At 54.0% G+C, this 24551-nt stretch overlaps 2 protein-coding genes across 5 annotated transcripts; one reads left to right on the top strand and one right to left on the bottom strand.

Annotated features, from left to right (window-relative positions):
• The first annotated feature begins 8891 nt into the window (after nucleotides 1-8891).
• On the top strand, nucleotides 8892-14319 carry EDN2 (endothelin 2). 4 transcript variants are annotated; one of them, XM_005866050.2, is made up of 5 exons: nucleotides 8892-9035; nucleotides 9380-9536; nucleotides 10992-11114; nucleotides 12069-12167; nucleotides 13634-14319. In XM_005866050.2, exons 1-5 carry the CDS (start codon nucleotides 8972-8974, stop codon nucleotides 13725-13727), a joined length of 537 nt encoding a protein of 178 aa, XP_005866112.1. In that variant the 5' UTR covers nucleotides 8892-8971; the 3' UTR covers nucleotides 13728-14319. The 4 variants fall into 4 exon arrangements, with proteins under 4 accessions (XP_005866112.1, XP_014395026.1, XP_014395025.1 ...); XM_014539540.1 differs by lacking the exon at nucleotides 12069-12167; XM_014539538.1 differs by lacking the exon at nucleotides 8892-9035 and having other exon boundaries at nucleotides 9050-9536.
• A 1447-nt stretch (nucleotides 14320-15766) lies between these two features.
• Nucleotides 15767-16504, bottom strand: LOC102260983 (peptidyl-prolyl cis-trans isomerase A). The gene has a single exon (XM_005866049.2). The coding sequence runs from the start codon at nucleotides 16462-16464 to the stop codon at nucleotides 15970-15972; it is 495 nt and encodes a 164-aa protein (XP_005866111.1). The 5' UTR covers nucleotides 16465-16504; the 3' UTR covers nucleotides 15767-15969.
• Between the last annotated feature and the right edge of the window lie 8047 nt (nucleotides 16505-24551).

The following is a 24551-nucleotide window of genomic DNA, read 5'->3' as shown; positions in this document are numbered from 1 at the left end:
CAGGGGTCCTCAAACTACGGCCCGTGGGCCACATGCAAATACAAATATTGTATTTGTTCCCGTTTTGTTTTTTTACTTCAAAATAAGATATGTGCAGTGTGCATAGGAATTTGTTCATAGTTTTTTTTTAAACTATAGTCCGGCCTTCCAACGGTCTGAGGGACAGTGAACTGGCCCCCTGTTTAAAAAGTTTGAGGACCCCTGCTCCAGGGTACTATCCACAGGCTGAGCTCCGAACTTCCCCAGGTGAGTTCAGAAGGCTCTCTGAAGAGGTCTTCCTGGGCTACAGCTGGCCTTCCACTTTCCAGTCTCTAGGGCACCCACAGAGCCCCTCATTTCATGGAGGACAACGCGGATGCTCAGGCAAGAGCAGGGGCTTGCCTTCAGCCTCCCAGCTGGAAGCAGAACCCAAACCTGTAACCCCATATCTCCCTCTTCCCAACCTCAGGACAGCCTCACCTCCCAGTTTCAGAAACAGCACTCTGGGGGAATCACAGAGCTCATCTGCCCATGGAGGCTCTTTGAAACCCAGCTGGAAATCCAGTTTCCCAAATGCAACAGCATCCAGTGTTTTTCTTGGAACATACGATGGCAAACACTGAGCTGTGCGGCCATCAGCTCACGAAGCATTTGTCTTCATCTTAACCCACTGCACTCAAAAGGCAGGATCCGGTGAGCCTGGGCTGGGGTCAGTGGAGGAAGAGTGAACCCCGGAAAAAAATTTCTTGCCATTTCCAACTCAGCAGGTATTTATTGAGCATGTGATGGGGACGAAGGGACAGAGGCTGGGGGAGGTCACATGGGTGGAGAAGGACAGTGGAGTAGAAATAGCACTGACCCTGGGGTCAGACAGACCTAGGTTTGAATCCTGACCATTACAGGTCAAGCTAGCCAGCCTCTCAGAGTCTGAAGTCTCATCTGAAAAAGGATGCACCGACATACCTTGAAGGTTATGGTGCAAGAATTAAGTGAGAACAAGAACATGAATTTGCTCTGTAATTAAGTGTAATCAATAACAATAACCACCGCTGATGGAGCTCTGGCTCATTTAGTCCTTACCACAGCCATGTTACCATGATTATACCCATTTAATAGATGAGGAAACTGAGGCTCGGAGAAGGAGGAAAGGGCACATGTAATGAGAGGTGGCTATGAATGAGAACCTAGCTCAGTCTGACACCAGAATAAGAGCCCTTTATGATAAGGCCTAGACAGAGGTGGTTATAAATGAGAACCAGGTGAGTGTTCAGAGAAGGGTCGTATCTCTTATCTAGATAGAGTTAGAAAGGCTTCCTGGGGGAAGGTATCACTTGTGATAGCCCTTGAAGGATGGGAAGAATAAACCAAATAAGAATGGAAGATGCCTGGGAGGCCCCAGCTTGCACAGAGACATGGAGGCAAGAAAGTCTGTAGTGTATCCAGGGAGTGACAAGCTGGTGAGCTAAAGCCTTGGGCACCTAGATCAGTGTTGGTGAGATGTGGAAGGAACAATATTTCAAAGTCAGACCCCATGCAGCCCCGATGCCAGGTTGGGCACTAGGGCTTAGTGAGACTTTACCCTGACACTGGGCTAGGTCCTGGCTGCAGATTTCCAGCTAAAGCCTGGTTTTCATAGGAAAGCAGTTTTGGCCCAAATCTCAATACACTTCTTGTCTGGTGTGGCATTGTATGGTGTGCCAAAGCAAATGTGGTTGAGTGAAGCAAGCCGGGATGGCCGCATGCCCAAGGAGGGACTATGTGACCCAGAGCAGTGGAGGGACCATTCATAGGGGATCTGGCCAATAGTGTGCAAACCCCCCTCCTGTACCACCACCACCACACACACACATACACACATACACACATACATTCCACTCCTTCCCAGAAGTGTTTCCACTGAGAGGCCCCCACTTACAGCCCAGGATGAGGAAGGGAGGACAGAGACTGCCCAGCAGAGCCCTCCCATGCCAGGCAACAGGTCAGACCTCTGTTGGCCTTGCCACAAAGCCTCTCAGCACTGGGAGGTCGGGGTGTTCTTTGATGCCTTTGACAGATTGGCCTCTGGCATTCCGGAAGGTTAAACCAAGGTGTGCCCTTGGTCCTGTGGCTAGGGGGAACAGAACCAGACCCAGCCTGGCCAACCCCTGCCCTACACGACTTCAGGCCCGGCTCAGTGCTGAACACTTGTCCACAGGAGGCGAGGAGTGGGGATGGGGTTGGAACTTGAGTCATAGGGCTTTGAAGCTGGCCGCTGGATCCACCAAGCCTCAGAGGTTCCAGGGTGGGATGGCCCCTGACTCACCCCCACACCCCAAGCCAGCCCCAGGCAGCAGCTTCCACTCCTGACCTCCCTCCTGTTTACCAGAGCCCAGCTGTGCCCCTCCTGGGTCATTCATGGCTCAGGATTCCCTGGAGCTGGGTGGGAAGGCCAAGGCCTTTAGGCCAGGAGGTATCCCAGACACATCTCTGCTCCGGATGTCAGCCTGAATTACTCAAAAACCCAGGCTTTGCCTGCCTGCTGGGCACCAAGTTACCCTGATGATGTAGGTACCAGGCACGGATTTTTAGCTGACACTTAGTTCTAGAAAGAAATACAGTGCTCCTGCATAGCCCGGCCTCCTGGTGGCTCACCCCTTCCCAGAGGGGAAAGGCGGCCTCCTGGTGGGGCGCTGGGTGTGCCTTGGAAAACATGGGTCCTAGGCAACAGAGTGGGTGTAACTGAAAAATCACCAGCTGCATGTCTTGGCTGGTGGTGGCGGTGGGATGGAGGTGAAGGTTGGGGTTCCAGCCCCTCTAAGTACAGGGGCCTAGTCCTCAGAGAGAAAAGAGTGCAGGCATTCTGGGTTTCTGGGATCCAGGCCTGGCAGGGCGGCCTCTGGAAGGCTCTTCCTCCCCGCTGGACCTCAAGTTCATCATCTAGGCATAGGCCAAGGGTCCTTCTCTCTCTGGCTGTCTGTCCAGTTTTTTTCTTAAAGATTATCTCAACTCTTCCCCATTAGAGCATTTTGAAGACGGCATCAGTCAGAGACAAGGGCTTAGACCTCCCTCCTCAGAAAGGGTGTCTATGCACAGGAAGGCTTTGGTGAGATAAAGCCACTTGTACTTTCCATTTCTCTCCAGCATTGGACACGGACCATGTACTCAGACCTGTGCTGGGCCCTGCGATGAGGATTCCAGAGAAGACCATGCCTCAGTAAGTTCCTCGTCAGTGGGGAAACACAGATCTCCCCAGGAAATAGCCAAATGTTCTCAGGACAAGTATAATATGCCATTCGAAACTCTTCAAGCTTTGAGCCTCTAATCTCTCCAACCACGTCTGTCATGAAGGAAGATGATGCAAGGGAGGCTGGTGTGTAGATGAATAGATGGAAGCGTAGATGGCAGTTAGGCAATGGGTGGATGCCAGGAAGGAAGGATAGATGAATGGATGTGGACATGGATAGTTGAACTGGTGGATGGATGGATGGATGGATGGATGGATGATGGATTGATGATGGATGGATGGATGGATGGATGGATGGATGATGGATGGATCGATGGATGGGTGGGTGAATGATGGATGGGTGGATCATTGGATATTTGTGGTATAGGCTCTTGGCCCCATCGCAGATAAGTATAGGGGAAAAGTTCCAGCCCTGCCTCTTGTTCATTGTGTGACCCTGAGGAAGTCGCTTCCTTTTCTGTAAAGTGAGAATCTTATCTGAAAGACTTTGTAAAGTGAGACTCATGAGCCCAGCATGCCTCCCAGGTCTGGTGTGGACATCCAGTGCAACAAGAATGGACTGCCCATACCTCCCTGACAGCTGGAGCCAGGCCTCAGCCACCAGCCTGGTAGGCATGGCGACATGCCGTTCTTGCCTTGGGAGTGAGGGCTCCCACCGATGCAGGTGAGAAGCTACCTCTGTTCCTGGGCTCCCACTTCCCAGCCTGTGTAGCGCTCTCTGCCTCCTAAGAGCAGGGAGGGGACCCCTGGAGAATAGTTGCTGCAGGAGGGCTCCCCATGGCTGGAGAGTCAACAAAGCACGGGGCTCGGGCTAGGGCTTTGGAGTTACACAGGTCTGCTTTCTAACCTTGGCTTAGACATTGGGCAAGTCCTGAGCCTGTTTCCTCATTTATGAAATAGGAACTAATTACGGTCCCAGGTATGTTGTGACAGTTAATAAAGGCAATATATGTCAATCACTAAGCACAGTGCTTGGAATATATTAACTCCTCAAGAAATGCATGTTTACCCCACACCCCTAAAAGGCTAAGTGGGCAATGGGCCCTTTGCTCTTTGGAGGTAACTCAAAAATTCTGAGTTCAGAGACTTCCATCCTGGAGGCTGAGTCGCTGAGTTGGTTTTCTCATTTCAAAGTCCAGCCTGACTTCCACGGTGCCTTCATGAACAATATCTGCTTTCGGCTGAAATTCCAGCAGTTCCCTGGGCCTCGCTGACCCTGTTCTGATCACCCTTAGAGTCATAACAAACAGGGCACATGAATTATTCCTTTAAAAGTACAGTCCATGCGGGAGATATAAATCTTTCCAAATGGGCTGAGGCGGAGGGAGGAAGACAACTAATAAGGGGCTGTCCTCTGAGGGAAGTAGAGACCAGGGGAGCTGGTCCCTCAGGGCTGAGGCTGCCCTTGCGGAGACCCAGTGTGGGACAATGGTGTGGGTGGTGCCAGGCCCTGCAGGCTCAGGGTGAGCTGTGGCTGTTGGCAGGAGGCCCAGACCACCCACCAGAAAGAGGCCCCGGGGCTGAGTGTCCTCAGGCCCTAGTGGGGGCAGCCTTGACCCACAGCCTTGGGGACATAATTTGGGGACAAGTGTTGATGGGAATGTCTGAACTCCCTCATTCCTTAAGTCCCCAACCCAGGCTGGCTTCAGGGCCATACCCTCCTCAGGCCCCCATTCCCCGGGGCTCCAGACATCTTCCCAGCTGCTCGTTCTGCTAAGCCGCCTGCACGGTATGTGCCTGTGACCAAGACACTGTGTCCCTTCCATCGGGGCTGCAAACAGAACTTTCTGAAACCTGGAGGGGCCAGGTGGCCAGGGGAAATTTCCAGAGGGGAGAGAGCGGAGGGTCCCAAGCTGGGAGTCACAGTCACAGTACAGTCGGCAGGGCTCAGATTTGGGAAAGTCATAGGCAGTCCATGCTGGGAGTGCCCCTCACAGTCAATGGGAAGACAGGAAAGTTTTCCGGGGAAAGAACGGGACTTGCCCAAGGCCACATAGCATAACAGCACAGCTGGGGCAAAAGTTTGTTGCTCCTGCTGGGCCAGCCTCCTGCTCCAGCCCATGCCTGCCCTGTGGGGCACCATCACCAGGACATGTAATCCTTACTCCTGTGCATCCCCCACCCCACATGGTGTCCATGGCTGCTGGACAGCTGCTAATGGACCCACACTTACTCTCAGTGCATGTGTGGTGGAGAGAGCTTTGGGGTGCACAGGCACATGGCCCATCCTGTCCCCAGTCCCTGGTCCTTTTTGGCAGTCCTTCCCAAAGTCCCCACTCCACTTGGACCCTGGGGGAGCCTCACTGCCGTGCAGGAAAGGGTGGGGCTGGGTTAATAGCAGGAGAACCAGTGTGACCCCATCACTGCCGTGACAACGTTGCTCCTTCTCTTAGACCACAGTTATCTCATCCAGAAAATGGGCGTGAGGACACAGGATTTCCAGCGGGCAGCGTCTAGCACAGCGTCTCACCCAGAAATATGCAGCCCACCCTCCCCACAAAGCTCTCCCTTTTTTTATCCTCACCTGAGGATGTGTTTATTGATTTTAGAAAGAGAGGAAGGAAGAGAGAAACATCAGTGTGAGAGAGAAACATCAATGTGAGAGAGAAACGTCGATTGGTTGCCTCTCCCTGCCCCGATGGGGGATTGAACCTACAACCTTTTGGTGTATGGGATGGCATTCTAACCAACTGATCCACCTGGCCAGGGAGAATCTCTCCCTCTTGGATTAAGCCGGCACCAAGCAGAAGTAGAACAAATTATTTTGTGTGCAAAACTATTCCCTCCAAATCCTGATGGTGACCTTCAGGGAATCCCTGCCCCTTGACCTGCTGCCTTTACTAGCCCAGGGAGGTAACAGGGCCAGGTTGGGTGGGGAGTGCAGCAGGGCGGTGCAATGGAGTGGGAAGGCCATGCAGCCAGGCCAGCCATGAGGAGTAGAGGTGAAGGTTCAGGGCCCAGACTAAGAGCCTAGGGGGGGTATTTTTTAACTCAGCTTAATTTCTCTTGCCAGTGGGGTAGCGCTAACCCCTGAGACCTGGGGTCGCTCAGGTTCCTTGGGCTGGGCCTCTCCATTTCCCAGGAGCCCTGCATGCCCAGCTCAGCTGGAGCTGAGGGCAGGGAAAAAGGGAAACGAGTCTGGCACAGCTCCCTGTGCTGACCCTGCCAGGCTGGGCAGCCGCCCCTGCCCTGTCGTCATCCTCCTTTCACACCAGAGAGGGATCCTGTCTCCTGCTCCGTTTAATTCTTCTATTATGTTTCCCAGACTCGGAGCCTCTGGTTCCCTATTGTCCCCAGCAGGCACTTTGCATTTGTGTAAAGATTAGACACGTTAGAACCTTCGCTCTCACTCCCAATGCTCTTTCTCTTTTCCTTTCTCAAATCCGAGTTCTTTCTTTCTGGCTACACTCTGCTTCCTTGTCCTCCCTCTCTCCCTACCTGTCTTTTTATCTGCCTCCTGCCTGTTTTCTTCCCACCCTGACTCCTCCTCCTCACCATGATCTGCATTTGCTTCTTTCTTCTCTTCACGGTTCAGTGGTTTAAAATATCTATCCACCTCCTACCCCCACCCCAATCCTGCTTGATTCTCTATTTATATTCTCTCGGAAGCTAATAGAAATGACTGCGAGTATTGCTCACCTCATTCCAGAAATACTCTTCTAAATTCTTCGAGAGGCACCTCGCGGGGGAAGGCAGTGAGCACCACCTGGGGAGTCACTGGTTTGCCCGAGAGACAGAGATCTGAGTCCCAAAGCCAGCTCTGCACCTACCCAGGTGTGACCTCAGCCAGGCTCCGCTGCCTCCTGGGCAGTAGTGCAGCTGGTAGCCAGATGAGAGCAGCTGCCTCCTGGGTTGTGATGAGAGGAAATAAGAGTGTTCTGAGCACACAGTAGGTGCCCAGGAATATTTGTTCCTGCTTTCCCTGCAGCCTGGCCCAGTCTGGGGGAAGCCTGGCCCAGCCAGGGCAATAAAGATAAGGATGAAAGGTCTCTCCCTACTTCCTACCAGAATCTCCCTCTGCTTTACTAGGATCGCTCACTCGCGCACACATACACACACACACACACACACACACACACCCCAGTCTGGGGGAAGCCTGGCCCAGCCAGGGCAATAAAGATAAGGATGAAAGGTCTCTCCCTACTTCCTACCAGAATCTCCCTCTGCTTTACTAGGATCGCTCACGCGCGCACACATACACACACACACACACACACACACACACACATGCACACATGCATGCTCTGAACACACTCCATGAAAAAGCAAGATTGCCTGTTTCTTTGTGGTCATCTATGTCCCCCTTCATAAATGTCTAATGACAAAATTGCTGCTGAACACAGGAACTGAACATTGGGCAGCCTGGGTCCCTGCAGACCCACTTTCCCCAGCTCAAAGCCAGGCATTCACTCACTCATTCCCCCCTCCTTCAGAGTGCACTCACTCGGAGGGCTCCTACTGTGTGCCAGGCTCCAGGCCCTGCCTTCTCTGGAGTTTTGGACCTAAAGATTGCTGGGGAGATAAGCACAATCTCATGAGTCAGGCTCCAGAGCCTGGGCTCCGGGATTTCCCGGAAATGAAGAGCCTTTCCTGCTGTGCCTGGAGACAGGGTCCCTGGGAAGATGCTGGAAGAGGTGGACTGGGCAGGAATAGAGGGCAGCTGCCAGGTCCACAAACTGTGTGGCTCAGCAGGAGTGCGCCCGCTCTGGTCTCCAGTACCGCCCAGCGTGGGAGCCAGCAGAGAGGCAGCAGCAGAATGCTAGCCCGCAGGGAGCACCCCCACCACCTGGCCTTTTTGGCAGAAAGTAGCCACTGAGAGAGGAGAACTTTTGAGGGGCACTTTGTGTGGAAAGGACTTTCTGGAAAGGACTCTGAAGCCCCTTCTTAGTCTCCATGGAGCCCGTGAGCCAACACATTGAGATCCCCCATTTTAGCTTTGTTTTGCAAACAAGGAAACTGAGGTGCAGAATGGGTATCCTTAGCCAAGGCTGCACAGCTGACAAGGTTCTGAGAGGGGCCAAGATTCCTGTCCCGGGCCCTGGGGTGGAAGGAGGGGAGAGGGGCACTTCCTGGGTGAGGAGCAATGAGGCAGCTCCAGGCTGGTCAGAGGTCAGAGGTCAGGGGTAGGCTGTGTCCTTTACTGAGGGAAGCAGGCTCAGAGAGGGCTCTGACTTGCCCAAGGCCACACAGCCATAAGCAGGCCTCTCACCTCCTGCACCATAGAAGGGGCACCCCCAGCTTGGCTGGCAGCAGGCAGGCAGGACAGCAGGGTCTCTCTGAGAAGAGGGCGGGTTTTTCTCATGCTCCCCTTTCAAACTCTTAGGTCTGGGCAAGACCTGGGGAGCAGCCACGGGAGAGTGGGGGAGGGGCTCTGGGGCACTTTGGGGGTTGATTTGAGGAAGTCCTAGGGACTGGGAGGAGTCCCTGGGGGTTGCAGGGGAGCCTCATACTCCCTGAGTTGCTCTGAGCTCAGAGGGAGGAGCTGGGCCTTCCCTCCTGCCTCCGCCCTCCCCTGTTCCCCCCACCGTGAAGGTTGGGCAGGGCCTGACGCCCCAGGAGGAGGCGTTGTCCCTGGCTCTGGGCCCTCCACCCGCTGGTGCAGTGGCAGGGCTGGACGGCAGGGGCGGGGAAGTGCCTGGTGGTTATAAGCAGCCAGGGCACGGAGGCAATGAGCTATCAGCTTGGCTCAGCTTGGCAGCAGGACGCAGGCAACAGGCGCGCTCCCTGCTCCCTGCTCCCTGCTCCAGTCCAGCCCTGCACTCCGCCGCGATGGTTGCCATGCCCACTGCCTGGTGCTCCCTGGCTCTGGCCCTGCTCGTGGCCCTGCATGAAGGTGAGCCATCCGGCCTCGCCTGCTGCAGCAGCCCCGGGTCTGTTCAGCAGTGTCTCCCCTGGGGACTGTGATGCCCCGCAAGCCAGCTGGGGCACACAGGGCGGGAGCCCAGTGCAGTGGCACGGCCGGGGCTCTGCCAGTACAGAGGTGCTGCGGCACAGGGCGGCCACTGGCCCTTCCCACCCGGCTGCTGAGGCTTCCCCGGCTGGTCCGGAGATCCTGAGCAGTGAGAGTGCCAACTTCCTCGATTATGCAAGAGGAGGAGCCTGGCAGGTCCCCCTATTCCAGCTGTGCCTGGCGTCCTGACCCACCTCTCCACCTCTCTCTCCCTCCTGTGCGTGCAGGCAAGGGCCAGGCCGCTGCCACCCAAGAGCAGCCAGTGCCCCCGCGCCATGCCCGAGGCTCCCACCTGCGGCCTCGGCGTTGCTCCTGCAGCTCCTGGCTCGACAAGGAGTGCGTCTACTTCTGCCACCTGGACATCATCTGGGTGAACACTCCCGGGTGAGCTACCATGGGGATCCAGGCGGGCTGCTAGGCGTGGGGGGAGGGGACTACTGGCACACTGGGAAACCTTGGGCACAATACGGCTCTTCCTGGGCCTCCAGATGGGAGCACTGGGCCCATATCGATCACTAGCAGTTGTTGTTTCACTCCCACGGGGAGGCTGCCTGAGCAATACAGAGGGATGTCTCAGGAGAATTCTCACGACATCCAACAAGAAAGTGTTGGCTTCATTTTCCAGATCAGGGTACTGAGGCTCAGAGAGGTGAGGTGCCTTCTGCACGATCACACAGGAAGGAGACAGGGTAGGTGGCAGCTCCATCCTAGGTCCGGTGGACGCCAGAGCTCACACCCACTCGGCCATGCTGCCTCAGCATTATCTTCCAAGAATAATACAATTATGACAGCGCCCATGTCTGGACTGTGCCGGGCCCTATGCCAAGCAAGGCTCGTGCATGATCATCTCATGAACTCCCCCACCACCACCCCGCAATCCTTCCCTGAGGCAGGTACTGCTGTTGTCCCCAAATGACAGATGAAAAACATGCCCTTTGTCACCTGGTGGAGCCAGGGTGGGGGCCTGTGCTGTCTGCTCTGTCTGCACCCGCACTGCCTCCGGGCCACTGCATACTTCAAGTTGAAGTTTCTGTGTGCATTTGTGTTTTTTCCCTTCCCCAAATTGCAAAAGACAAGAGAAGCCCGGCACGTAAGCGTGTGGAGCTAATCCACATCCAAACACTCGCTCAGGGTGGGAACCCTGCCAGTCCCTGCCTGCCGGGTCTACCTGGAGTCATTACAACTTCAGACACCAGCTAAAATTAGCTCTGGCACCTGAAGGTGCTGGTCCAACCGGCCACGGGCCCCTGCCCTGCCCTCGGCCCGCCTTGGCTAGACTCTGATCTGAAATCAACCCCATCTGATCTCATACACATGTGCACGCACATATACACACACGCACACACACTTTCACCATTTTTAAGTCAAAACTCTAAGACATACACGTTACTTCTCTAGGCAAGTGGGGACCAGCTGGGGGCAGCTTAGCTATGAGCCAGCATGTTTACTTATGAGATGGTATTTCCTCCCCTCCTCTGGGGGCAAGCTGTGGGCCTCTTTGAGAATAAGGGACAGCCTGGTTCTATCAGCTCATGTTCCTGTCTGGGCAGGGGGCCTGGGAGGACACCTGGGGGGGAGGCAGAGTCCCAGAGAAGGGAAGGGTGTTGGGTCTTGGGTCTTGTCAGGGCTACCTGGCACCTGGGTAGGAGCCTGTGGTGGGACTTCTTGAGGTCAGGGGCTGGTCACCTTTTGCTGCCACACTGGCCATCCCAGAGTACAGGGAAAAGACGGTCCCTGCTTGTCAATGGTAGTGATTTATCTAATCCTCCCTCTCTTCCTCTCCCTCCCTCTCTCCCTTTTCCCCTCTACATCACTACCTTACTGGCTGCCTGCCCACAGACAGACAGTTCCTTATGGCCTGGGAAACCCGCCAAAACGCCAGCGTCGCTCTCTGCCAGGGCGCTGTGAATGCTCCAGTGCCAGAGACCCTGCCTGTGCCACCTTCTGCCATCGAAGGCCCTGGTAAGTGGGCACCCAGCTGCAGGGGTCAGGGGCAGCTGTCAGCCCAGACCTGCCCTGGACAGCAAGGTGTCTGGCAGACCAGCCAAAGAGCAGAGGAGCAAATGGGGGAGGGGGAGCAGGGTCCTAGGGACCCATAGGCTGCCCTGGGCCCATGGCAGTGTCCCTTCCCACAGGGAACCAGTCACCCCTGAGTCCCTCCCACTGCCCATCTCTGGGGGCTTCGAGAGCGCCATGTTCACTCCTGGGCAGGGCGATTCTCCCAGGTGACAGCTGAGGCACCCCAGGCCTCAAAGGCCTGTCCTGTCAGTCCACACAGCTGGTCAGAGGGAGCGCTGGGCTTCGGCCTCGGTCTATGTGATGAGTCCACAGGGCTCTGGAGTCAGACCTGAGGCTCAGGGGACTTTGGAGCTTTCTCAGTGGAGGAGTAACATCTGGAATTGGGGGGCCATGGCACCATTTCAGGGTCATCACAGAGTTGCTGGGGGGCTTTGCAAATCCCTTAACTCTTTGGGCCTCAGTTTTCCCACCTGTAAAAGGGTGGGAAACTTCGTTCTTTCCCTCCTCCACGTAGAGCATTTGGGGAAAGCAGAAATTGGCCTGGCAATCCCAGCCTCCATGCCCATGATGGTTTATGAGAAAACCCCTCCTCTGAGACTCAAGCTGTCGCTCTGCCCCTGCCTTCGTTTCTCCTGAAAAGGGCCACACTCAGCTGCAGGTGGCCAGATTCTGAGAAGGCCAGCCCCCCAGCGGCCTCTTTCTGAAGCTAGGAACACAGTCCCCGTAGCTCAGTTTTCCCCACCCCGCCTGGAAAGGGAGGGTGCCAGGTGCACAGGGTGGAAATGGATCTGTTCCTGAGGGCAGGTGGGGATAGGGTGGGGCTGGGCTGGGCCTGTGGCCAGGTGGCCTTAGGGCCCTGGACAGCCCCTCACTTGGGCTCTAATGCTGTTCATTCAGGCCTGAAACCGTGGCAAACCCAGGCATTGGGTCCCCTGCAGACGTGTCCCAGGCTGGCAAGACACGGACCACGGCAGGAAAGCTCCTCCAACGGCTGAGGTAAGGGCCACTGCGCTGATCCAATGCTTCCTGTATGCCTGGCACGTGTCCTCACAGTTCTCTTATTCTCTGTAAAAGGCAGGACTGCGTCCTCATTGGGCAGTTAAGAGATCTAGGGCTCAGAGAGGTGAAGGTACTTTCCTAAGGTCACACAGCAGTCTGGCATCAGGCTGACTCCAGAGCCCGTACTTTTCACTGCTATGCCTGGAAGTTGACTTTTTAGAGCCTGAAGTTTCTTGACTCTGGAAGGACCACAGGTGTTCATTCAGGCTGTGTCTTAATTGAGCATCTCCATATCCTGGGGTCCAGAGGGGCCAACTACCCAGCCTGCTCCTTCCCCCACCCCAGACTGGATCCCATCTGTGGTGGCCTCAGCCTGGCTCAGCTCCAGAGTTTGCTCACAGGAGGTGCCCATGAATGTTTGTCCAATCAAACTGACTTGAGAACAAAGCCCCCTATTGTCCATGCAGCCAGAGTGGCTACGGGGCAGCTTCTGAGCCAGGACTGAGGGATTTGAACCCAAGCCCTGCCACAAACAAGCTTTGTGACCTTGGGTTTGTCACTTCTCTGTGCTTTAAGTTCCTATTTTGAAACAGGGACAACAATGCTACCCATCTCATGGGGTTGAGGTCAGATGATTTGACATAAGGAAGCACCTGCCCCCAGTGGGAGCCCTGGTGATGTTAGCCATTCTACCTGTAAAGGTGGCTCCTCGGGGCTAGCCAGTGCTGGGCACAGCATGGCTCCGGGTTCTGGTCTTTGTGGGGAGGCAGAAACATAGGAGAAAAGGCCAGGTGGTGAGATGGACAGGACCCAGCATATACTTAGGAACTGTCTTAGGATGAAAAAAACAAAATAAGACTTGGCAAGGGCGTGGCCCTTCAACGTGGTCAGAGAGCTTGCTTAGCCAACCAGTATCCTCCTTACAACCGTTCAGGGCTGTTTCTATGTTATAGACCCAGAAAGGGGCTCAGAGAGGCTGAGACACTTGCCCACATTCCCACAGCTGGAACGAAAGCCAGTCTCCTAGCTTCCAGGCTCGAATGCTTTGAGCCAGGACGAGGCCACCTGAATGACACAAGTCCATGTAAGGGTCTCAGTCAGGTTCAAGGGGCGGCTAGGACCCATCTTTGTCTGGAACTTGGAAATGGGAACTGTAGTGGGTGGAGTTTGGGTGCGCAGCCGGGAGGGAAGGTGTGGAAGTAGGAAGGCAGGTCTTGGGAATGAAACATTGGGCTCTTCTTGGCTGTCCGGTCATTCCAGCAGTGTTTGATATTGAACATCAGCTTTGTCCAAGCCCCTGAGGGCAAAGAAGCTTGTAGGCCTTGTGTTCAGGGTCAGTGGCCACCTTCTGACCCAGGGCAGCCACGATGAAGGGGTGCAGTCCCTCCTGCTGCTGCCTCTCACAGGGAACTCTTGGGCGGTCCATATCTCCTGCGATGCTAACTTGACCCTTCTCATTCCAGGGACATTTCTTCTGCCAAGATCCGCTTTGCTCGGCGACAGCAGGAGGCAAGGAGGGAGACCAGGCCTACACACTCCAGGCGGCAGAAGAGATAGTGCTGGGAGCTGGAGAGACTCTGGGAAGGAAGCCTGTGTGGAGAGGGGAGGAGAAGGGCAGCCCAGGGCAGGAGACTCCACCTGCTTCCTGGACCAGGAAGCCCACCTGCTGGATTGGCACAAGCTGTGGCCTCCTCGCCCTAGTGAGGGAGCCCCCTCAAGGCAGCTCCAAGCCCTCACACTGCCCAGCAAAGCCTTCAGCTCCCAGGCTGCAGCGCAGCCTCCCCCTCTGGCTCTGGTCCCACATCCCTGCTGAAAAGAACTGACCTGGAGGCCATGTCCTGAGAGGTGTCCTGTCTGCTGGCTACACACCAGGAGCGACGCACAGTGATGGACGCTCACACCTAAGCCAGCCCAGTGGCTGGTGTCCTCCCCTCCACCCCCCGCCTTCATCTGTCCCCTCCAGCTCTCCCTCCCAGGGTCCTGTACCCTCAGACCCTCGGGACACTCCTGGTGAGAAGGGCCTGTTCTGCTTCACCTGTCTGTATATAACTTATTTGCTCTAAGAACTTGGAGAATTCCAATTATTTATTGTAATGTATTTTTTTAGACTTTCAATTATTTGCCTATAAACTTGTGTTTGTAATAAAAAGTGAAATGTACTGGTATTTCTTTTTTAAAATATTTTTTATTTATTTCAGAGAGAAAGGGAGAGGGAGAGAGAAATAGAAACGTCAATGATGAGAGAGAATCAATGATTGGCTGCTTCCTGCACGTCCCCTGCTGGGGATCGAGCCCAAAACACAGGCGTGTGCCTTGACTGGGAATCGAACGGTGACCTCCTGGTTCATAGGTCGATGCTCAGCCACTGAGCCACTGGGCCAGGCTGTACTCTGGCATTTCATCTTGGCTGAGGAATGACAAGGTCCTGGCTGAGGGTGTGGCGGAGGCCCAGGGAAACAGGCATTTATGCCCTTGGCAAAGGCACCTCTTGGGAAGGGGCTGCTTGGAAGTTAGGGGGACACAGGAAGCGGGAGGAGGTGACCAGAGCCCTGGGTTTCACTCCTCGTGCCCTTGCTGGGCATCTCTGGCTGCTAACCCACCTGCTCTGGGCTTTTGCCTATCACGTGCCTGGACAGCCATTTGTAGCTTTGACATCCAGGATTCCAGGACCTTCGTTCCCCTCAGACCAGTAACCCCTAGCCAGCTTTTCCCAAGAGCAGGCTTGGAAGGAGCCAAGGCTCACTTCTGCCCCAGCCACCTGTGTCACCAGGGTCTGCTGGCAGGCCCAGGGCACATCTCTCCAGGGAGGGCTGCATGATGGATTCCAAGGCTGAGTGCATCCTTGTGGGCAGTGACCGGTGCTGTGGGAGAGCCACCGCCTGGCCCTGGCCTCGCCTCTCACCTTGGGCCTTGAGTGGAGTCCTAGTAGAGATGGCTCAACACCACTTTGACTGAAGGAGCCCAGAGCTCTAGGACGGGGTTGGCCAATCCCACCAAGGCCAGAGAAGCAGCCCACCTGAGTCCCAGGGACAGCCAGCAATGAGGGCCGCCCTGCTCACAGCTGCCTAGACCCACAGCCTCCATCTCTGCCAAATCCCCTTGTGGGCAGGCTGTCCCTTTCCTCCGGGCTGGCCTGTGCTAGAAGTGGCAGCTGGGGACCTGGGCCAACAACTGAAAAAGAATTATCTAGACACTGTTAATCCTGCCTGTACATGAAGCCATCCCCCACCCCCTCCTGGGAGAATAACGTGTTGACACATACTGGACTGCTACTGCATACTGGCACTTCACCCAGAGTAACTTGTTTCATCCTCACAACAGCCCTATGACATTGGTACTTTATGATTCCCACTTTATAGATGAGGAAACTGATGCACAGAGAAGGCAACTGACTTGCCTAAGGTCACACAGCAAGTAAGTGGTAGCATCAGGATTTGAACTGAGTCTATCATACATATGCATGTATGTATTTAATAAATATTTATTGATTGAATTCATGGATCACCACTGCCTATGACCTTGAACAAGTCTCTTTCTGAGCCTCAGTTTTATTTTGTTTTTTGTTTTTTGTTGTTGTTGTTTTTTTTTGACAGACAACTGTTTAGTTTTTATTTCATAATCATAAACTTAACTCTGTAATCCAGCTAGACTGGGAAAGGGTAGGGAAATTATGGAACCCAATAAACTGGCAAGAGCACAAAGATTATGGAACATTCCAAGCAAATGGGGGTGAAGGGGTGCTCTCCTGAGCTACAGAAGGAATGGTCTGGTGGTTAAGATAAAACACAAGTCAAATTTATTAGAGTTGCCCACAGTCAGCAATGGTGATCTTCTTGCTGGTCTTGCCATTCCTGGACCCAAAGCGCTCCATGGCTGTCACTATATCCATGCCTTCCTTCACCTGGCCGAAGACCACATGCTTGCCATCCACCCACTCAGTCTTGGCTGTGCAGATGAAAAACTGGGAGCCGTTTGTGTTCGGCCCAGCATTTGCCATGGACAAGATGCCAGGACCTGTATGTTTCAGGACAAAGTTCTCATCCTCAAATTTCTCCCCATAGATGGACTTGCCGCCTGTGCCATTGTGGCGTGGGAAGTCACCACCCTGGCACATAAATCCCGGCATAATTCTGTGAAAGCAGGAACCTTTATAACCAAATCCCTTCTCCCTGGTGGTCAGAGCACGGAAGTTTTCTGCTGTCTTTGGAACCTTGTCCGCAAACAGCTCGAAGGAGACATGGCCCAGGGGCTCGCCGTCGGCGGCGATGTCGAAGTACACGGTGGGGTTCACCATGGCTGGTCACGGGCGGCTTTGGGGCGGCGGCGTCTGCAAAGCCTTGTTTTTAAGTCTATAAAATGGCAAACAATAGTCCCTACCTTGCGGGGTTGGTATGAACACTAAACAGTTAAATTCCAGTGCTGGGCTCACAGCAGGCCTGTTAAGGGGCACAGAGTTGAAAGACCTGAGGGGAGAGAGCCTGGGGCTGGCTGGGGGCAAGAGGAGTGGTCAGAGAAAGACTCCTGGACAAAGGCTACTCCCATAGCCTCAAAAGATGAGTAAGGCCCGGCTGGCGTGGCTCAGTGGTTGAGCGTCAACCTATGAACCAGGAGGTCACGGTTTGATTCCCATCATAGATGTTTCTATCTCTCTCTCCCTCTCCCTTCCTCTCTGAAATCAATAAAAATATTTTTTAAAGATAAGACTCAAGTAAACAGCAAGGACATCGAGAAAGAACTCCAGACAGAGGGAACAGGAAGGGTGAAGGTGTGGCAGGGGATGACAAAGGAGGTTCGCACAGAGGACCCATGTGACTGGAGCATGGTGAGGGGGGACAGCAGGAATGAAGCCGGAGAGACCCTGAGGACTTTCTCTTATGGGCCATGGGAAGCCACCAAAGGTCTGTGAGCACAGAGCTGGTCAGAGAGGGGCTTTGGCAATATGCCACCAAAGGGTTGCACAGGGCAGGAGTGAATGCGGAGACAGGAGGCAGCCCTAAGGGGTCCATGGTGCATCCTGGGTGGTGAAGGTTGGTGTAATGGGGCCCAGCCCAGTTCACTTCCTACCACAGCCCAAGGCCAGGGAACACCTCTCAAATCTCAGGCGAGCCTGATGCCAGGGGAACTTCACTCCCTGGCAGCCCAGCAGCCCAATCAAAATCACCCTGCCCCCATCGGGAGCCCAACATAACAGCCAACAGCCAGGCGGCCTCTGAGTGGGACAAGCCCAGGTGGCAGGTGCGATGGAAGCCTGGCAGAGGAATGACAAGGTCCTGGCTGAGGGTGTGGCGGAGGCCCAGGGAAGCAGGCATTTATGCCCTTGGCAAAGGCACCAGTGGCCCCGGCCAGAGTTCATAGATCACTGGCCCACATGATTAAATAACAGAGATGATTAAAGGGAGGAGAGGAGGCCCAGGGAGCAGGTAAAGGCCAGGTGATACCGCGGTGCCCTGGCCATGGGGCCTCAGGGGCCCCGCACAGTAGGTGGTCCCGCTCTGGCCTCCCTTGGTCCTACCTCTCTCCACAGGGCGAGGAGTTTGCAGGGCCGAGGGGTCGCATGCACCCCAAGTCTGTGCCTGCTTCTAGACCACATCCCAGGTTGCTGGGCCCTGGATGTGTGTGGGGCGGTGGGGGGAGCTTGGAAGCAGCAGAGGGAAATTTGTGAGAAGCAGCTGCCAAGTGGAATGGAAGCCTGGGAGGAAAAGTATCAACATTCCAGGAAGTTTGTCTGGATTTTGTGGGATAAGTCTCCCCTTTTCCTGCTTTCTTCTGCCTTTCCCATATACGTTTTACAGGTTTTATCAAGGCTTTTGAGTCAAATTGGTGTTCCTTTCGGTGGAGACACCAGGCAAAGATAGGCCAGAGGGACACAGAATGAGCTAGATTTATTGGGGTCACGTGCACAGATGGAAGCTGAGACTGAGGCGAGTTGGGTCCATATCCAGGGCTCCCAGGCCTGATACATATCCCGGCTGCAGACTGGGCCCGTCCCTCCCTGGCTGCCTCTGCCCCCACCCCTCACTCTGGAGAGAGCCCCAGGAATTAGTCTCTCTCTCTCTCTCTCCCTCTCTCTCTCTCAGTTTCTCTCTCTTTGATAAAAGTCATTTGCCCATCAGGGCAATAAATCATTGAATGTGGCCATCCATCCATTCAACAATTATGAATGATCACCTCTCTGGAGTGTCTTGTGAGCAAGACAGACACAGCCCCTGCCCTCGCAGGTCGCAGGTCGAGAGGAGAGCCCTTCAGGAAAACACTGTTAAATTAACTACTAAGATTAAAGTAACAGCTAACAGTTATGAGCGCTCACTAAATGCTCTCTGCATGTGAATTCCTCGGTTCCTCACAGCAACCTTATGCAACAGGTGCTAGCATTATTATTCCCATTTTAAAGAAGGGCTAACAAGAGGTTAACTTGCTCAGAGTCTCACAGCTAGGAGGTGCCTAAGGTGGAGTTAAACCTCAGACTCACTTGTTAGCTGCTCCGTCTCCCTGATAAAGCACATCCACCCTGTGATAGAGCTCCTGGGGTGGGGATGGGAGGGCAGGCTGGCTTCCTGGAGGAGGTGGCATCCAGGCCAAGCTCGAGGGCGCCAGTCACGTGAAGGAGAGGGTGAAGGAGAGTGTTCCAGGCAGAGGGAACTGCAGGGTGAAGGCTCTATGGGGAAGGAAGCTATTCTCTTTCCCAAGGAGCAAAAGAAGGGCAGGGAGAAGGCAGGAGAGGGGCCGGTGGAGATGGGCAGTGCCCTTCTGAGCACTAGATCAAGCCTGAGCATTGGAGTGGGGGAAGGGTCTGCAGGCAGGGAGATCCAGGGCATCTGTCACCCCAGGACAGCTTCAGACAACATCTGAGGGGGCGGGAATTACCAAGTGCCCTCCACCACTGCTCCATGTCTTTGGATCAAACCACTCTTGCTGCCCTCAGGCTGCCAGGTGAGACAGACAATGGGAAATAAAGGGACAGGAGATGGAGTATGTTATGGGCTGCCCTTCTAGTTGGTGGGGCTTGGAGGGGAGGGAGGGCTGGGAATGAATAGGGTTTGACATGCTGGGATGTGGGAAAGGGCATCATAGCTGGGGAAAGGGTGTGACCTATGTCTGGCCAGAGCATGGAGGAACTGGAGAGAAGCAGCCAGCCTAATGGGCAGGGTCGAGGCTAGGAAGTGTATCTGATGCCTGGAATTTGAACTTGAGTAATGGGGAGCCAGTGAGGGTGGTTTGCAGGGGAGAGCCAGGACAGGAGCTGGCCTCGGGCTGCTGGCTGTGGCTGTGCCCTCCACAGCCAGCCAGCGCTTCCAACTCAGGAGGGCCCTCCCAGCCCCTCTCCTGGGAGAGCAGAGTGTGGGCCTCACCTCGCCTGCCAGGGACCTGAGCCAAGAGCCCTCAGCAGCTCGGAAGGGGGCCGTGTGCGGGCCCGCCAGGAGCCCTGGAAGAGGAATGTGGCCTAATTAATTCTCTGAAGCTCAAGGGCCTCGCCTTGTGGGAGCAGCTGCCAGGACAGGCCTGCCAGGATGCCATCGGCCCGGCCTGTCGATCACTTGGAGCTGAAGAGAGTGAGGGGCCAGCAGGCAGGCGGGAGCTGGGAACCAGGCTCGGGGGGCCAGCCCCTCGCCTCCAGGCGTGCACGTGTCCCCACCCCTCACAGCTGATGACACAATAATAGGAACAGTGAGAGTCAACAGGCCCGAGGGCTCACAGAGGGCCAGGCTCAGGGCTAAAAGCATGTTGTATTCACTCTCATCTCATGGTTACAAGGACCACCGAGGTGGCTACTGTTAGCAGCTCCATTTTGCTGATGAGGAAGCTGAGGCTCAGGGAGGTGACCCTCCCTGCCCAGGAACATGCAATCAGAAAGCACAGGCAGGGAAGCGGCATCTGGACCCGGGCGGTGTCATAACTACCCTGCTGGACTGGCTCGGCGGAGGACATTGAGGTCCCAGGAAGGTGGGATGCCTTTCCCAAGAGGAGTAGACTAAAAAGGGGGCTCAGGATCCCAAATGGAATAAGGACCTGCAGGGGGAAGGCCACACCCCTGGGCTGGGCTTGAATTGCCTCTTCCCAAGGTTTCCCCTGGGGCTCCTTCTCCACTGGCCCTCGGATCACCCGCAGGGACTAGTGGCTCACTCACTACTCCAGGCAGGTAGGGCTGGATGAAGTGATTCTGCTCCCGGGGGGTCTCCCCCCATTTGGTCCCAGAGGCCTGGTAACAGCACCGCCAGCTGGCAGCACACTCCGGAGACTCCTCCAGGCCCTATTCCCCTCCACAGGTGGACACGGAGGACAAGGGAGGCTCGGGGTGGTGCAGGGACCGACTGGACCTGGGTCCTACAGATAGGAAGTGGCAGAGCCACACGGGGACCCAGACTGGCCAGAAGCCAACACTCCGCCCTTCCCTGACAGCAGCCTAGGGCTGTGTCACCTTCCGGCTCTGGGTCTCAGATTCCGCATCCGCCAGGGGGGATGAGAGGATCAACAGAGCTCATTAATGAGAACCCACACTGGTAGCACTTCATGTGTCAGGCACCATCCTAAGTATTTTACTTAATTTTTTAAAGTTTTCCAAGGCAAGATTTTATTCATGGCTACATAACATATCATCATAAGGCTGTACCATAATGCATTTGAGGTAGCAAGTGTATATTTTTTAAGTGTGTTCAATTTCCAACCAATAAAATAACGCTGTGTGCTGCACTTATACATAATTTTTATATTCATCCCTAGTTCCTTTTGCTACATTTTTGTATAGAGACATAATTCACACTCCATAAAATTCACTCTTTTAAAGTGTACAACTTAGTGGTTTTTAGTATATTCTTTTCATCACCCCCAAAAGAAATACTGCACCGTTAGCAGTCACTCCCCATACCCCATACCCCCCAGCCACTGGAAATCACTAACCTACTTTCTGTCTCTAGGGATTGGCCTAACCTGGACGTTTCCTGTAAATGGAATCATACACTGTGTGGCCTTTCTTTCATTTCGCATAAGGCTCTCAAGGTTCATCCACGTTGTAGCATGTCAGTACTTCATTCCTTTCCATGACTGAGGTCTATTCCATGGTAGGGAGACCACCTTTGGTTATCCGTTTATCCACTGACGGGCATTTGCATTGTTTCCACTTTTGGCCTAAGCACTTTATTTCAGTCCTTGATGACTCTACGTGAAGATGCTTTTACATCATCATAAAGACAAAGAGACTGAGGTCCAGAGAAGTTATATAACCCTTCCCGGGTCACTTAGCTAGTGAGTGACAGTGGGGGGCTTGGTCCCAGGAGTCTAGCTCCAGAGATGATGGCTTTAGCCATCAGGCCATACTGTCCCCTTGGTCAGAGTAAGATAGTGTAGGTCAGCACCCACAGAGGTGGCATCAATTGGCCACTTAGCAAACGGTGGCATTTCTCAGCAGTGTTTCTGAAGGTGACAGAGCCAGGGTCGACCAGGCAATACCCCAAGCTAAGACAGGGGGGTCAGGACACTCAGTGATAAAGAATTGCTCTCTCAGCACACAGATGATTCTCCCCAAAATAGAGACATCACTCCACACCTGGGTGGGCCTATTCCCTCTGCCAAGCATCAGTGGCCTACAACCCAGAGCCCAGTTCTCCACCATCCCCACCTAGTAAGCACTGCTTCCTCTCCCGGCCCCAGTGTCCTACCACTGCGAGGCAGAGGAAGGATCCTTAGGTGGGGTCAAGGTCAGAGCTATAGCTGCAGTCAAGGCCACTTGTGACCTTGGGTGGGTCTCTGCCTCCTCAGGGCCTCCATCTAATGAGATGAGAATCTTAATGCTTTTTTAAGACTTTAAAGAGGACTCTTAATGATTTGTTAAGAAATCTTTTTTTTTTAACTACAAAGTAAGACAATAAACACACAAAAGCTATGGCTCAAAACAAACAAAAAATCCTATCTAATAAAGACAGAATATGCAAATTGACCATCACTTCATGACAAAGATGGCAGCGCCCACAACCAATAAGGAGGGAATATGCAAATTGACGTGACAAAGCAAAGGCAGGAGGCAGGCAGCAGCCAGAGTGAAGGCCCGGGTCCAGAGGGAAGCCGGTGCTGGTAGCCAGGAGAAGGAAGGCGATTCTTGCGTGAATCTTTGTGCATCAGGCCTCTAGTGAAAATATAAGGAGTATCTAGAATAAAAATTAAGTCATCTTCCTGCCTTCCACTCCAAGGTACTATAAGAGTGGGTTATGTTGCCCTTTTCTATAAATTCAGATATATGTTTCATATCTAATTTTTAAAAGGTGTTTAAAATAACAAATGGAGACACAGGCCTCCCTACTCTGCAACTTGCTTTCCTCACTTCATAGACATCTTCCCAGACCAGTCCACATGGATCCGTCCCAGTCTGCGTTCACCAGCTCCGGGGTGGTCCCTGGCATGGACATTCACCTGCTGAAGCCTTTAGTATGTCCTCCTTCTATTGCTTTCATAAAGACGCATCAGTGAACAACTTGTTTATACATCTTTGTCCACAAAGAACAGATTTTTAGATGTGAAATTGCTGATCACAGGACATGCAGGTTTCCAATAGTCTGCAGAGAATGAGGTCCCAGTTTGCACTCTGAGTGCCCTTTGCTCCCCTCCCCTCCAGCACTGGCTGCTCTGATGGAGAACCCACTTCTTCATATGGAATCTGATGTGCAAAAGAGACAGGCCTGATGCCACTGGGTTGATGAGGGTGAGGGGCCTGGAGGTGCCAGTTCCCCCTCCCCAGCTGGCACACAGGATGCCTCCAGGGTCCTCCAGTGCTGGCATTAGCCTCTCAGTTGGCACCCCCAGGGAATTTGAGGATGGAGGGGCTAGCCAGCCTCATCCTCAGCTGACCCCACCCTCCCTGAATAAAGGTGCCTTTGAGTAGGGCCTTCAGGGGGCAGCACCACCATTGGAAAGCATGTGGGATGGGAGACTTTCGGCACTTGAACCTGCAGGTATTTAAGAGGAGGAGCCTGGAGCATCCTAGGTCCCTCACAGCCTGTGATCCAAACTGGCCTTTTGGACCTTGCCTCTGCCCAGGCTTTGCTGTGTAGATCCAGGCAGGCTGCTGTTCCTTTGGGGCTCCAGGTTTCCAGCTGCAAGACTGGGGAGACCCTTCCCAGGGAGCAGGTACAGAATCTGCTCCACTTGCCATGCGTATTAGGGTGGAAGGAGGGCTCCTCCTGGGAGCTGGCAGTCTGGGGGCAGGAGAGGAGCAGGGAGGGTAGAAAAGGGGAGCAAGCCCATGTTCCCAGGGCCAGACATCTGAGGCTTCCTCCCTGTGATGCTGATGCCCAGTGGTGAGTTTAGTACACCAAGTCCCACCTGGCTAATAGGAGACCATGCATGAGTGCATGCACACAAGGTACACCTATGAATATAATGTGTTCTCTCTGCAACAGGGGAGCCTTCTGCATGTCTGCAGGCATTCATGTTTGTATCTCATGTGACAGGTTTTTATGCACAATTCATACATGTGCATATTCTTGTGCATGTCAATATGTACAAGCAGGTGTGGTTGTGAGTGCCACTGAGTGTGTAAATCTTTGCCTGGTTGTGGCTGCATAGGTGTGTGTGCGTGCATGTGCCTACATGTGTGTTCATGTGTGAGGATGCATGTGTGCCTGCAGACTGTGCATACAAGTCCTCTAAGGGTGTGCGGGTACACAAGTGACATGAGCATACATGCAGGTGTGTGTATTTGTGTCTGAGTATGTGTAAGAACACGTGCATAACTTATAGAAGTGTAGATTGAGTGTGTGCATTGGTGTGCACACACACGTGTGGATCTAGAGGTGTTTCCATGTGTGAGGGGGGAGCTATGTATGGAGATATAGTCCTGTGGCTCTGCAGATGTGAATACACACAATGTGCAGTTGCACCCCTGATGTGCCACCCCGAGGTCTTCAAACACTGACATTCCCTCTGGGCGCTCCCCCACCTTGCCTGGACCTCACACTGAGGAACAAACAGGGACGTTGTCACTGTATCACCTCTGAACGTCTTGCTTTAGTTACAGGCAGAATAATCACCTTAGTGATTAATGTCATTACAAACCTTACTGATTTTAAGAACAAACGTCTCATAGATGCAGTATTCATATGGAATTTGAACAGAAAGCACAAAGTGGAGGATTTCCCACCCCTAAGTGCCGGGGGCTGTCCAGGGTCAGGGATAGCAGTGCTGGCTGCACACTCGCAGGGGCCAGAAAGGGAGGAGCCTGAGCAGAGAGCCTTGCCTCAGTTTCCAGGGCTGCCCAATCCTGAGCTTCACCCCCACCCCACACCCAGGGAGATCACTGTCCCGGTCCCATGGGCCCCTATTTCTGGCTCAAGTGGGATTGGGGGGTTGGAGGAATCAGACAGAGCTCGGCCAGCCCTGCCCTGACCACAACGG

This window comes from Myotis brandtii, unplaced genomic scaffold, assembly GCF_000412655.1.
Source record: "Myotis brandtii unplaced genomic scaffold, ASM41265v1 scaffold220, whole genome shotgun sequence".
NCBI lineage: Eukaryota > Metazoa > Chordata > Mammalia > Chiroptera > Vespertilionidae > Myotis > Myotis brandtii.
The sequence above is the reverse complement of the archived record's forward strand: the minus strand, read 5'-3'. Positions and strand labels throughout refer to the sequence as shown.